The sequence below is a fragment of the Mustelus asterias genome, chromosome 2 (assembly GCF_964213995.1).
Source record: "Mustelus asterias chromosome 2, sMusAst1.hap1.1, whole genome shotgun sequence".
In the NCBI taxonomy this organism is placed as follows: domain Eukaryota; kingdom Metazoa; phylum Chordata; class Chondrichthyes; order Carcharhiniformes; family Triakidae; genus Mustelus; species Mustelus asterias.
Window position 1 is genome coordinate 1,083,308 of NC_135802.1, and position 15,557 is coordinate 1,098,864.

A 15,557-nucleotide genomic window follows, 5' to 3' on the forward strand; every position below is an offset into this window, starting at 1 on the left:
CACTCTCAGACACAGACTGAATCTGTCTCCACCACACTCTCAGACACAGACTGAATCTGTCTCCACCACATTCTCAGACACAGACTGAATCTGTCTCCACCACATTCTCAGACACAGACTGAATCTGTCTCCGTCACACTCTCAGACACAGACTGAATCTGTCTCCATCACACTCTCAGACACAGACTGAATCTGTCTCCATCACACTCTCAGACACAGACTGAATCTGTCTCCACCACATTCTCAGACACAGACTGAATCTGTCTCCCCAACACTCAGACACAGACTGAATCTGTCTCCACCACACTCTCAGACACAGACTGAATCTGTCTCCACCACACTCTCAGACACAGACTGAATCTGTTTCCACCACACTCTCAGACACAGACTGAATCTGTCTCCACCACACTCTCAGACACAGACTGAATCTGTCTCCACCACACTCTCAGACACAGACTGAATCTGTCTCCACCACACTCTCAGACACAGACTGAATCTGTCTCCACCACACTCTCAGACACAGACTGAATCTGTCTCCACCACACTCTCAGACACAGACTGAATCTGTTTCCACCACACTCTCAGACACAGACTGAATCTGTTTCCACCACACTCTCAGACACAGACTGAATCTGTTTCCACCACACTCTCAGACACAGACTGAATCTGCCTCCACCACACTCTCAGACACAGACTGAATCTGTCTCCATCACACTCTCAGACACAGACTGAATCTGTCTCCGTCACACTCTCCGGTCGGGCATTTCAAACCCTTACAACTGGCTCTTGTCAAAAGGTCACCATTCCTCCTGATGCCAATCACCTAAAATCTCTGTCCTCTGGTACTTCATGCGTCCACCAATGGGACAATTCCTGCTCATCTACTCCATCCAGAGCCCTCCTGATTTTCAATACTGCCATCTCATCATCTTTGACCTTTCCTTTCTATCAGAAAAAAAATCCTAACTTCTTCAATCTCGCTTCATAACTGAAGTTCCTCATCCCCAGAATCAGGCTCGCCAATGTCTTCAGTTTATTTATTTATTTATTAGTCACAAGTGAGGCTTACATTAATACTGCAATGAAGTTACTGTGAAATTCCCCTAGTCGCCTGTTCGGGTACACTGAGAAGCAATTTACCATGGCCAATCACCTAACCAGCACACCTTTGGACTGTGGGAGGAACAGTAAGAAGTCTCACAACACCAGGTTAAAGTCCAACAGGTTTATTTGGTAGCAAATACCAGAAGCTTTCGGAGCGCTGCCCCTTCGTCAGATGAAGTGGATATCTGCTCTCAAACAGTGCACAGACACAGAAATCAAGTTACAGAATACTAATTAGAATGCAAATCTCTACAGCCAGCCAGGTCTTAAAGGTACAGATAATGTGGGTGGAGGGAGCATTAAACACAGGTTAAAGAGATGTGTATTGTCTCCAGACAGAACAGCTAGTGAGATTCTGCAAGATCAGGGGGAAAGCTGTGGGGGTTACTGATAATGTGACATAAACCATGCAGACGCTACGACAACGGATGAATGAACACCGCTCGACAATCACCAGGCAAGACTGTTCTCTTCCTGTGGGGGAGCACTTCAGCAGTCACGGGCATTCAGCGTTGGATCTTCAGGTAAGCGTTCTCCAAGGCGGCCTTCACGACACACGACAGCGCAGAGTCACTGAGCAGAAACTGATAGCCAAGTTCCGCACACATGAGGACGGCCTAAACCGGGATGTTGGATTTATGTCACATTATCAGTAACCCCCACAGCTTTCCCCCTGATCTTGCAGAATCTCACTAGCTGTTCTGTCTGGAGACAATACGCATCTCTTTAACCTGTGTTTAATATTCCCACAGTAAGAAGTCTCGCAACACCAGGTTAAAGTCCAACAGGTTTATTTGGTAGCAAATACCATAAGCTTTCGGAGCGCTGCCCCTTCGTCAGATGGAGTGGATATCTGTTCCCCAACAGTTCTCCAAATGTTCCCTCCACCCACATTATCTGTACCTTTAAGACCTGGCTGGCTGTAGAGATTTGCATTCTAATTAGTATTCTGTAACTTGTTTTCTGTGTCTGTTTGCACTGTTTGAGAGCAGATATCCACTCCATCTGACGAAGGAGCTGTGCTCCGAAAGCTTATGGTATTTGCTATCAAATAAACCTGTTGGACTTTAACCTGGTGTTGTGAGACTTCTTACTGTGCTTACCCCAGTCCAACGCCGGCATCTCCACATCTGTGGGAGGAAACCAGAGCACCCGGAGGAAACCCACGCAGACACGGGGAGAACGTGCAAACTCCACACAGACAGTGACCCAAGCTGGGAATCGAACCTGGGTCCCTGGCGCTGTGAGGCAGCAGTGCTAACCAATGTGCCACCGTGCCGACTCACCTCTTTCCTAAAGTGCAATGAGCAGAACGGGTCACAATTCTCCCGTTCAGTTCAATCAGTGTTTGATACATAGAGTCAGCACATCCACTCGGTTAACTCTAAATACAGGGTTCACTAGATTGTATACTCAATGCCCATAGTAAAAAAGGGGCTCTTTATCATTTACTTTCTCAAACTGCCCTGTCACCTTTACTAATCTGTGCACAGAAAATACCATTCACCTGTGACTCACACATCACTACCTCTCGCAACTTACTCACCTTCATCAGGTGCTTGTTCACCCATTTTGTAAATGTTTTCTTCTGGACTCGGTCTCGTTCATCTGAAAATAACAGAAAGATTTCCTGAAAAACTGCCCCAAATGGAATGCAAAGATCAACAATCAAACCCCGTCCGTTCACCCCGAGAGTAACAATCAAACCCCGTCCGTTCACCCCGAGAGTAACAATCAAACCCCGTCCGTTCACCCCGAGAGTAACAATCAAACCCCGTCCGTTCACCCCGAGAGTAACAATCAAACCCCGTCCGTTCACCCCGAGAGTAACAATCAAAACCAGTCCGTTCACCCTGAGAGTAACAATCAAACCCCGTCCGTTCACCCCCAGAGTAACAATCAAACCCCGTCCGTTCACCCCGAGAGTAACAATCAAAACCAGTCCGTTCACCCCGAGAGTAACAATCAAACCCAGACCGTTCACCCCCAGAGTAACAATCAAACCCAGACCGTTCATCCTGAGAGTAACAATCAAACCCAGACCGTTCACCCCGAGAGTAATAATCAAACCCCGTCTGTTCACCCCGAGAGTAACAATCAAACCCAAACCGTTCATCCTGAGAGTAATAATCAAACCCCGTCCGTTCACCCCGAGAGTAATAATCAAACCCCGTCTGTTCACCCCGAGAGTAACAATCAAACCCAAACCGTTCATCCTGAGAGTAATAATCAAACCCCGTCCGTTCACCCCCAGAGTAACAATCAAACCCAGACCGTTCACCCCCAGAGTAACAATCAAACCCCGTCCGTTCACCCCGAGAGTAACAATGAAACCCCGTCTGTTCACCCCCAGGGTAACAATCAAACCCAGACCGTTCACCCCCAGAGTAACAATCAAACCCAGACCCTTCACCCCGAGAGTAACAATCAAACCCCGTCTGTTCACCCCAGGGTAACAATCAAACCCAGACCCTTCACCCCGAGAGTAACAATCAAACCCAGTCCGTTCACCCCCAGAGTAACAATCAAACCCAGTCCGTTCACCCCGAGAGTAACAATCAAACCCAGTCCGTTCACCCCCAGAGTAACAATCAAACCCCGTCCGTTCACCCCGAGAGTAACAATCAAACCCAGACCGTTCACCCCGAGAGTAACAATCAAACCCAGACCGTTCACCCCCAGAGTAACAATCAAACCCCGTCCGTTCACCCCGAGAGTAACAATCAAACCCAGTCCGTTCACCCCGAGAGTAACAATCAAACCCCGTCCGTTCACCCCGAGAGTAACAATCAAACCCCGTCCGTTCACCCCGAGAGTAACAATCAAACCCCGTCCGTTCACCCCCAGAGTAACAATCAAACCCAGACCGTTCACCCCCAGAGTAACAATCAAACCCAGACCCTTCACCCCGAGAGTAACAATCAAACCCAGTCCGTTCACCCCCAGAGTAACAATCAAACCCCGTCCGTTCACCCCGAGAGTAACAATCAAACCCAGACCGTTCACCCCCAGAGTAACAATCAAACCCCGTCCGTTCACCCCGAGAGTAACAATCAAACCCAGACCGTTCACCCCCAGGGTAACAATCAAACCCCGTCCGTTCACCCCCAGAGTAACAATCAAACCCCGTCCGTTCACCCCCAGAGTAACAATCAAACCCCGTCCGTTCACCCCGAGAGTAACAATCAAACCCAGTCCGTTCACCCCGAGAGTAACAATCAAACCCAGTCCGTTCACCCCCAGAGTAACAATCAAACCCCGTCCGTTCACCCCGAGAGTAACAATCAAACCCAGACCGTTCACCCCGAGAGTAACAATCAAACCCCGTCTGTTCACCCCGAGAGTAACAATCAAACCCAGACCATTCACCCCGAGAGTAACAATCAAACCCCGCCTGTTCACCCCCAGAGTAACAATCAAACATAGTCCGTTCACCCCGAGAGTAACAATCAAACCCAGTCCGTTCACCCCGAGAGTAACAATCAAACCCCGTCCGTTCACCCCGAGAGTAACAATCAAACCCAGACCCTTCACCCCGAGAGTAACAATCAAACCCCGTCCGTTCACCCTGAGAGTAACAATCAAACATAGTCCGTTCACCCTGAGAGTAACAATCAGACCCAGTCCGTTCACCCCGAGAGTAACAATCAAACCCAGTCCGTTCACCCCGAGAGTAACAATCAAACCCAGACCGTTCACCCCCAGAGTAACAATCAAACCCCGTCCGTTCACCCCGAGAGTAACAATCAAAACCAGTCCGTTCACCCCGAGAGTAACAATCAAACCCAGACCGTTCACCCCCAGAGTAACAATCAAACCCAGACCGTTCACCCCCAGAGTAACAATCAAACCCAGACCGTTCACCCCGAGAGTAACAATCAAACCCAGACCGTTCATCCTGAGAGTAACAATCAAACCCAGACCGTTCACCCCGAGAGTAATAATCAAACCCCGTCTGTTCACCCCAAGAGTAACAATCAAACCCAAACCGTTCATCCTGAGAGTAATAATCAAACCCCGTCCGTTCACCCCCAGAGTAACAATCAAACCCCGTCCGTTCACCCCGAGAGTAACAATGAAACCCCGTCTGTTCACCCCCAGGGTAACAATCAAACCCAGACCGTTCACCCCCAGAGTAACAATCAAACCCAGACCCTTCACCCCGAGAGTAACAATCAAACCCAGTCCGTTCACCCCCAGGGTAACAATCAAACCCCGTCCGTTCACCCCCAGAGTAACAATCAAACCCAGTCCGTTCACCCCGAGAGTAACAATCAAACCCAGTCCGTTCACCCCCAGAGTAACAATCAAACCCAGACCGTTCACCCCGAGAGTAACAATCAAACCCCGTCTGTTCACCCCGAGAGTAACAATCAAACCCAGTCCGTTCACCCCCAGAGTAACAATCAAACCCCGCCTGTTCACCCCCAGAGTAACAATCAAACATAGTCCGTTCACCCCGAGAGTAACAATCAGGTTCTTTACCCAGAGGGTGGTGAGGGATTGGAATGCCCTGCCAGCATCAGTAGTAAATGCGCCTAGTTTGGGGGCGTTTAAGAGATCCGTAGATAGGTTCATGGACGAAAAGAAATTGGTTTAGGTTGGAGGGTCACAGTTTTTTTTTAACTGGTCGGTGCAACATCGTGGGCCGAAGGGCCTGTTCTGCGCTGTAATGTTCTATGTTCTATGTTCACCCCGAGAGTAACAATCAAACCCCGTCCGTTCACCCCGAGAGTAACAATCAAACCCAGACCCTTCACCCCGAGAGTAACAATCAAACCCCGTCCGTTCACCCTGAGAGTAACAATCAAACATAGTCCGTTCACCCTGAGAGTAACAATCAGACCCAGTCCGTTCACCCCGAGAGTAACAATCAAACCCAGTCCGTTCACCCCGAGAGTAACAATCAAACCCCGTCCGTTCACCCTGAGAGTAACAATCAAACCCCGTCCGTTCACCCCCAGAGTAACAATCAAACCCCGTCCGTTCGCCCCCAGAGTAACAATCAAACCCAGACCGTTCACCCCCAGAGTAACAATCAAACCCAGTCCGTTCACCCCGAGAGTAACAATCAAACCCAGACCCTTCACCCCGAGAGTAACAATCAAACCCCGTCTGTTCACCCCGAGAGTAACAATCAAACCCAGACCGTTCACCCCCAGAGTAACAATCAAACCCAGTCCGTTCACCCCCAGAGTAACAATCAAACCCCGTCCGTTCACCCCGAGAGTAACAATCAAACCCAGACCCTTCACCCCGAGAGTAACAATCAAACCCCGTCCGTTCACCCTGAGAGTAACAATCAAACATAGTCCGTTCACCCTGAGAGTAACAATCAAACCCCGTCCGTTCACCCCCAGAGTAACAATCAAACATAGTCCGTTCACCCTGAGAGTAACAATCAAACCCAGTCCGTTCACCCCCAGAGTAACAATCAAACCCCGTCCGTTCACCCCGAGAGTAACAATCAAACCCAGACCCTTCACCCCGAGAGTAACAATCAAACCCCGTCCGTTCACCCTGAGAGTAACAATCAAACATAGTCCGTTCACCCTGAGAGTAACAATCAGACCCAGTCCGTTCACCCCGAGAGTAACAATCAAACCCAGTCCGTTCACCCCGAGAGTAACAATCAAACCCCGTCCGTTCACCCTGAGAGTAACAATCAAACCCAGACCGTTCACCCCCAGAGTAACAATCAAACCCAGTCCGTTCACCCCGAGAGTAACAATCAAACCCAGACCCTTCACCCCGAGAGTAACAATCAAACCCCGTCTGTTCACCCCGAGAGTAACAATCAAACCCAGACCGTTCACCCCCAGAGTAACAATCAAACCCAGTCCGTTCACCCCCAGAGTAACAATCAAACCCAGACCCTTCACCCCAAGAGTAACAATCAAACCCAGTCCGTTCACCCCGAGAGTAACAATCAAACCCAGACCGTTCACCCCCAGAGTAACAATCAAACCCAGACCGTTCACCCCCAGAGTAACAATCAAACCCAGACCCTTCACCCCGAGAGTAACAATCAAACCCAGACCGTTCACCCCCAGAGTAACAATCAAACCCAGACCGTTCACCCCGAGAGTAACAATCAAACCCAGACCCTTCACCCCGAGAGTAACAATCAAACATCGAAACATAGAAAATGGGAGCAATAGGAGGCCATTCAGCCCTTTGAGCCTGCTCCACTATTCATTAGGATCTTGGCTGATAATCCAGATCAAATACCTGATCCTGCGTTCCTCCCCGATATCAAAGAACAAAGAATAGTACACACAGGAACAGGCCCATTGGCCCACCAAGCCTCTCAGAGACATGACGCCTTTCTAAACTAAAGACCATTTACCTCTACATGGTCCGTGTCCCTCTATTCCCTCCCTATTCATGCACCCATCCAGATGCCTCTTAAATGTTGCTAATGTACCTGCTTCCACCACCTCCTCTGGCAGCGCGTTCCAGGCACCCACCACTCTCTGTGTGAAAAACTTCCCCCCGCACATCTCCCTTAAACTTTCCCTCTTTACCTTAAACCTATATCTCCTAGTAATTGACATTTCCACCCTGGGAAAAAGCTTCTGACTATCCACTCTGTCCATTCCTCTCATGATCTTGTAGACTTCTATCAGGTTGCCCCTCAACCTCTGTCGTTCCAGTGAGAACAAACTAAGTTTCTCCAACTTCTCCTCATAGCTAATGCCCTCCATACCAGGCAACATCCTGGTAAATCTTTTCTGTACCCTCTCCAAAGCCTCCACATCCTTCTGGTAGTGTGGCGACCAGAACTGTACACAATATTCCAAATGTGGCCTAACTAATGATGTGTACAGCTGCAACATGACTTGCTAATTTTTATACTCAATGCCCCGACTGATGAAGGCAAGCATGCCGTATGCCTTCTTGACGACCTTATCCACTTGCGTTGCCACTTTCAAGGAACTATGGACCTGTACGCCCAGATTCCTTTGTTTGTTAATGTTTCTAAGGGTTCTGCCATTTACTGTCTACCTCCCTCCTGCATTTGACCTTACAAAGGGGAGACAATGCCTCGTTATATTATTGCTAAACTATTAATCCAGAAACTCAACTAATGTTTTCGGGACCCATGTTTGAATCCTGTCACGGCAGATGGTGGAATTTGAATTCAATAAAAAATATCTGGAATTAAGAATCTGATGATCATGAAACCATTGTCGATTGTCGGAAAAATCCATCTGGTTCACTAATGTCCTTTAGGGAAGGAAATCTGCCGTCCTTACCCGGTCTGGCCTACATGTGACTCCAGAGCCACAGCAATGTGGGTGACTCTCAACTGCCCTCTGAAATGTCCTAGCAAGCCACTCAGTTGTACCAGTGTTTCAAGAAGGCAACTCAGCTCTCCACCAGCAAGGGCGACTAGAGATGGGCAATAAATGCTGGTCAGCCAGCGACGCCCAGTTCCCACAAATGAATAAAAAAAATTGCATCACCTCATATTTGTCCAAAATAAATTCCATCTGTCATTTCTCCACTCAAGTCACCAGCCTTTCTTTATCTTGCTGTATCCTCTGGCAATCCCCCTCACGATCCAGAGCTCCCCCGATCTTTGCGTCATCTGTAAACTTACGAATCAGACCACCCACATTCTCCTCTAAGTCATTTATATATACTCTTTGATCCCCTTCGCCCTGAGTGCTATGTCTAACTGCTTCTTGAAATCATTCAATGTTTTGGCCTCAACTACTTCCTGTGGTAGTGAATTCCACAGACTGACCACTCTCTGGGAAAAGAAATATCTCCTCATCTCTGTCCTAACCCTGTATCCTCAGACTGTGACCCCTGGTTCTGGAGTCCCCCAACATCGGGAACATCCTTCCTGCATCTACCCTGTCCAGTCCTACAAAGAAAAGAACAAAGGATTTTATAGATTTCTATGACATCCCCCCTCATTCTTCTGAATTCCAGCCAATCTAATCCTAACCAACTCAAGCTCTCCTCATACGTCAGTCCCACCATTCAGTGAGTTAGCCTGGTAAAACTTCTCTGCACTCCCTCGGGAGCAAGAACATCCTTCCTCATATAAGGAGACCAAAATTGCTCACAAATTCTAGGTGTGGCCTCACCAAGGCTTCGTATAATTGCAGCAAGATGTCTCTGCTCTTGTACCCGGGCTGTACCCAGCCCAGCCCAGCCCTGCCCTGCCCATCCTGCCAGAGGGGGTCAGGACAGATTGAGTCAGAGAGTGAGTAATGCCTCAGTAATGTGAGTCACTGCAGTTTAGCAGCATGAACAGAGCAGTAGCTGGGCACTCAGTCTTTCTGATCTAATGCTCAGTGTGCTGACTGGCCTCATCATTAAACCTCATAGAACCTCATCAGAGAATCCCTTAAATTCTCGTAGAACAAGAGGGGTCCCAAGCTCCTCCCACCCCTGGCAGTCTGAATCTAACTGGAGGAACGCTAAACATTCCCAGTCCACAGTGATTAGAGGGCAGAGGGCCAGGAACAGTGGGCAGGCAGTGTTGAATAAAATTCAGAAGTGATTGTTAACCAGGCCAAAAGAATTCACCCTGTGCAGAGACAGACAAGGCAGCTGAGGCAACAGGAGGGTTTGATTTGATTTATTCGTGTCACATGTATTGGGATTCAGTGCAAAGTATTCTTTCTTGCACGCTATACAGACAAAGATTACTGTTCATAGAGTACATAGGGGAGAAGGAAACGAGACAGTGCAGAATGTAGTGTTACAATCATAGCTAGGGTGCAGAGAAAGATCAACTTAGTGCGAGATAGGTCCATTCAAAAGTCTGATGGCAGCAGGGAAGAAGCTGTTCTTACATGGAAACACAGAAACCAGAAGCAGGAGGAGGCCATTCGGCCCTTCGAGCCTGCTCCACCATTCATTTTGATCACGGCTGATCATCAAATTCAATATCTTGATTCCCCCCTTCCCCCTATTTCTCTTGATCCCTTTCACCCCAAGAGCGAAATCTAATTTCTTCTTGGAATCAGATGTTTTGGCCTCAAGTTGAGTTGGTTGGTACGTGACCTCAGACTTTTGTATCTTTTTCCCGACGGAAGAAGGTGAAAGAGAGAATGTCCGGGGTGTGTGGGGTCCTTAATTATGCTGGCTGCTTTTCCGAGGCAGCGGGAAGTGTAGACAGAGTCAATGGATGGGAGGCTGGTTTGCGTGATGGATTGGGCTACATTCATGACCGTTTGTAGTTTCTTGCGGTCTTGGGCAGAGCAGAAGCCCATACCAAGCTGTGATACAACCAGAAAGAATGCTTTTTATGGCGCATATAGAACATAGAACAGTACAGCACAGAACAGGCCCTTCGGCCCACGATGTTGTGCCGAGCTTTATCTGAAACCAAGATCAAGCTATCCCACTCCCTATCATCCTGGTGTGCTCCATGTGCCTATCCAATAACCGCTTAAATGTTTCTAAAGTGTCTGACTCCACTATCACTGCAGGCAGTCCATTCCACACCCCAACCACTCTCTGCGTAAAGAACCTACCTCTGATATCCGTCCTGTATCTCCCACCACGAACCCTATAGTTATGCCCCCTTGTAATAGCTCCATCCACCCGAGGAAATAGTCTTTGAACGTTCACTCTATCTATCCCCTTCATCATTTTATACAGCTCTATTAAGTCTCCCCTCAGCCTCCTCCGCTCCAGAGAGAATAGCCCTAGCTCCCTCAACCTTTCCTCATATGACCTACCCTCCAAACCAGGCAGCATCCTGGTAAATCTCCTCTGCACTCCTTCCAGCGCTTCCACATCCTTCCTATAGTGAGGTGACCAGAACTGCACACAATATTCCAAATGTGGTCTCACCAAGGTCCTGTACAGTTGCAGCATAACCCCACGGCTCTTAAACTCCAACCCCCTGTTAATAAAAGCTAACACACTACAGGCCTTCTTCACAGCTCTATCCACTTGAGTGGCAACCTTTAGAGATCTGTGGATATGGACCCCAAGATCTCTCTGTTCCTCCACAGTCTTCAGAACCCTACCTTTGACCCTGTAATCCACATTTAAATTTGTCCTACCAAAATGAATCACCTCACATTTATCAGGGTTAAACTCCATTTGCCATTTTTCAGCCCAGCTTTGCATCCTATCTATGTCTCTTTGCAGCCTACAACAGCCCTCCACCTCATCCACTACTCCACCAATCTTGGTGTCATCAGCAAATTTACTGATCCACCCTTCAGCCCCCTCCTCTAAGTCATTAATAAAAATCACAAAGAGCAGAGGACCAAGCACTGATCCCTGCGGCACACCGCTAGCAACCTGCCTCCAATCCGAAAATTTTCCATCGACCACCACCCTCTGTCTTCGGTCAGACAGCCAGTTGCCTATCCAATCGGCCAACTTTCCCTCTATCCCACACCTCCTCACTTTCATCATAAGCCGACCATGGGGGACCTTATCAAACGCCTTACTAAAATCCATGTATATGACATCAACTGCCCTACCTTCATCAACACACTTAGTTACCTCCTCAAAAAATTCTATCAAATTTGTGAGGCACGACTTGCCCTTCACGAATCCGTGCTGACTATCTCGGATTAATCCGCATCTTTCTAAATGGTCGTAAATCCCATCCCTAAGGACCCTTTCCATCAATTTACCAACCACCGAAGTAAGACTAACCGGTCTATAATTACCAGGGTCATTTCTATTCCCTTTCTTAAACAGAGGAACAACATTCGCCATTCTCCAGTCCTCTGGCACCATCCCCGTGGACAGCGAGGACCCAAAGATCAATGCCAAAGGCTCTGCAATCTCATCCCTTGCCTCCCAAAGAATCCTAGGATACATTTCATCAGGCCCAGGGGACTTATTGACCTTCAGTTTATTCAAAACTGCCAAGACATCCTCTGTAAAAGTTGGTGAGAGTCGTAGCTCACATGTCAAATTTCCTTAGTCTTCTGAGAAAGTAGAGGCGTTGGTGGGCTTTCTTAACTATAGTGTCGGTGTGGGGGAACAGGACAGGTTGTTGGTGATCTGGACACCCAGAAACTTGAAGCTCCCGACCATTTCTACTTCATCCCCATTGATGTAGACAGGGGCATGTTCTCCAATGCACTTCCTGAAGTCGAAGACAATCCGCCTTGTTTTGTTGACATTGAAGGAGAGATTATTGTTGCTGCACCAGTTCACCAGATTCTCTATCTCATTCCTGTACCCTGTCTCGTCATTGTTTGAGATCTGACCCACTACGGTGGTGTCCTCAGAAAATCGAATTGGAGCAGAATTTGGCCACATAGTCATAAGTGCATAAGGAGTATAGTAAGGGGCTAAAGCACAGCCTTGTGGGGCACCGGTTATTTGTTTTAAGGAGGTGTCGTTGCCTATTCTTTATAGTTTATAGTTACAGGAATGGAAATCAGGACAAACAAACTCTACAAAATTGGGAGAGACAGCACAACAGGAAGAAACTGTCAGCTATTATGTGGAGTCAGAGTGAGAAAAGAACATAAGAACTAGGAGCAGGAGTAGGCCATCTGGCCCCTCGAGCCTGCCCCGCCATTCAATAAGATCATGGCTGATCTTTTTGTGGACTCAGCTCCACTTACCTGCCCGCTCACCATAACCCTTAATTCCTTTACTGTTCAAAAATCTATCTCTCCTTGCCTTAAAAACATTCAATGAGGTAGCCTCAACTGCTTCACTGGGCAGGGAATTCCACAGATTCACAACCCTTTGTGTGAAGAAGTTCCTCCTCAACTCAGTCCTAAATCTGCTCCCCCTTATTTTGAGGCTATGCCCCCTAGTTCTAGTTTCACCCGCCAGTGGAAACAACTTCCCTGCTTCGATCTTATCTATTTCCTTCATAATCTTATATATTTCTGTGAGATCCCTCCTCATTCTTCTGAATTCTAATGAGTATAGCCCCAGTCTACTGAGTCTCACCTCATAAGCCAACATTCTCAACTCCGGAATCAACCATGTGAATCTCCTCTGCACCCCCTCCAGTGCCAGTATATCCTTTCTCAAGTAAGGAGACCAAAACTGTACACAGTACTCCAGGTGTGGCCTCACCAGCACCTTATTAAACAGCTGCAACATAACCTCACTGTTTTTAAACTCCATCCCTCTAGCAATGAAGGGCAAAATTCTATTTGCCTTCTTAATTACCTGCTGCACCTGCAAACCAACTCCTTGTGATTCCTGCACAAGGACACCCAGGTCCCTCTGCACAGCAGCATGCTGCAATTTTTTACCATTTAATTAATAGTCCATTTTGCTGTTATTCCTACCAAAATGGATGACCTCACACTTACCAACATTGTACTCCATCTGCCAGACCCTCGCCCATTCAGTAACACAGTAAGATTTCAAACAAAAACAGAAAGTGCTGGAAAATCTCAGCAGGCCTGGCAGCATCTGTGGAGAGAGATTAGAGCCAAGGGGGGCGATTCTCCCAAACGTGCTGTATTGGTGGGAAAACTGGTCTAGATCCCGACTGTTTTTTCAGTGGGAGTTCAGACCTGAATCTGAATTGATAACGGAGAATGTTATTGGTGGAGAATGAGAAAGGGAGGTGTCCTCAAGGACAGGAACTCTTTGGTTTGAGCTCAGAAACAGGAGGATACTGAAACATTGCTGGGCGTACTCTGTCAGTCACCAGGAAGATGCTGAATGGTATTTTCCATTCGTGTGGTAAGGCTGGGGCCTGGGAGTGTTTGCCAATGCAGAGACCAGTGGGAACTCACGCTGTATCACATGATGCTGACCAAATTAATAATATCGTCAGGGTTTCCCAACACCTGGCATGGCAGGGTGGGTGGGTGTCTCAGGCCTCACCACCAGACCTAGCACCATATTTAAAATGCAACTGACCCATCATTAAAGACAGAAGGTGGGCTTCCCAAAACTCCTGCAGCGTGAAGGTCCAGCTGGTAAAGCTCCACCCACCCACTGCTGCACAGGGTCCACCGAGGCCTCCATCCCCATCTCCACAGGCTGCCCCAGTGTCATGCCAGCATCTCCACGCCACAGGCATGTTCTGGACTGGCATGATATCCCGCTGGTGCTGCAGACAATAGGACCCAAGGGAAATGATTCCCATTGACGGAATGCAAAACGGATTCACACCAGTCTGTGTCGGGAATGACAACCCGTCAGGATGGGCAAGGGCAAACATTCTCACTGCCATTTTACACTGGCCCCTAGCGCATTGTCCCCCCTCCACCCCCACACTCACCAATAATCCTGTCACAGTGTGGGCAGGCAGGGGGCTGGATCATTCTGTCTGTACAATCAGAATGAGCCACTGAGTGTACGCTGGCACTATGCCGAGCCATTCTCCCTTGTTCATCACTGCCATCCTGAAAGTTTATTTCTTTCAAATGTTTGTCAAATTTCCTTCTGAAATCACTGATTGTCTCTACTTCAAACTCCCTGGTAGGCAGTCTAGTTTCAGGTCATTATCACTCGCTGGGTCAAAGAATCCTTCCCTACATTCCCTTTGCATCACTTGGCCATGATCTTAAATTTGTGCTTCCGCAACCCAACCTTGTGAGTAAAATCCCTCACGCCTGGAACCAGAGGAGCAAATCGGCCAGGAAATTACAGAGAGAGAAAAACCACTGGGGCACAGCATGATCCAAAAATAGACTGGGGTAATAATAGTGTAAGAGGCACAGAGGGGGAAGAGAATTAAAAGATAATTTTCTACATTAGCATGTTTTCAATCCAGTGAGTAAAGATTCACTGCAAGACCTGCCCTGGAAAAGGAGGCGGGTCCACATTGAACAGAAAATAATCTTTCTTATTTTATTATTTCATAACATGTGTCGCTGGCAAGACCAGTATTTATTACCCATCCCTAATTGCCCTTCAGAAGGTGCTGGTGAGCTGCCTTCTTGAGCCGCTGCAGTCCTGAGGTGTAGGTACACCCACAGTGCTGTTAGGGAGGGAGTTCCAGGATTTTGACCCAGCGACAGTGAAGGAACGGCCGATATATTTCCAAGTCAGGATAGTGAGTGACTCGGAGGGGAATCTCCAGGTGCTGGTGTTCCCAGGATTTCATATTGTAGAATCATAGAATTACAGAATCCCTACAGTGCAGGAGACCATTCGTCCCATCGAGTCTGCACCACCCACAATCCACCCAGACCTTATCCCCATAACCCCATGCATTTACCCTAGCTAGACCCCCTGACACTAAGAGGCAATTTAGCATGGGTGATGCACCAAACCTGCACATCTTTGGACTGTGCGAGGAAACCGGAGCACCCGGAGGAAACCCACGCAGACACAAACAACAAAGAACAAAGAACAGTCCAGCACAGGAAACAGGCCCTTCGGCCCTCCAAGCCTGTGCCGCTCCTTGGTCCAACTAGACCAATTGTTTGTATCCCTCCATTCCCAGGCTGCTCATGTGACTATCCAGGTAAGTCTTAAACGATGTCAGCGTGCCTGCCTCCACCACCCTACTTGGCAGCGCATTCCAG

The 15,557-nt window shown here is 48.1% G+C and overlaps 1 protein-coding gene across 16 annotated transcripts in view; it reads right to left on the minus strand.

Moving 5' to 3' along the window:
- The window catches only part of LOC144504463 (plectin-like), a 745,079-nt gene that overhangs the window by 261,876 nt on the left and 467,646 nt on the right, over nt 1-15,557 (minus strand). For all 16 annotated transcript variants that reach the window (XM_078229777.1, XM_078229768.1, XM_078229848.1 and 13 more), the window contains one exon: nt 2,651-2,712. In XM_078229777.1, the coding sequence (XP_078085903.1) occupies nt 2,651-2,712 (62 nt within the window). The remainder of the gene's footprint in view (nt 1-2,650; nt 2,713-15,557) is intronic.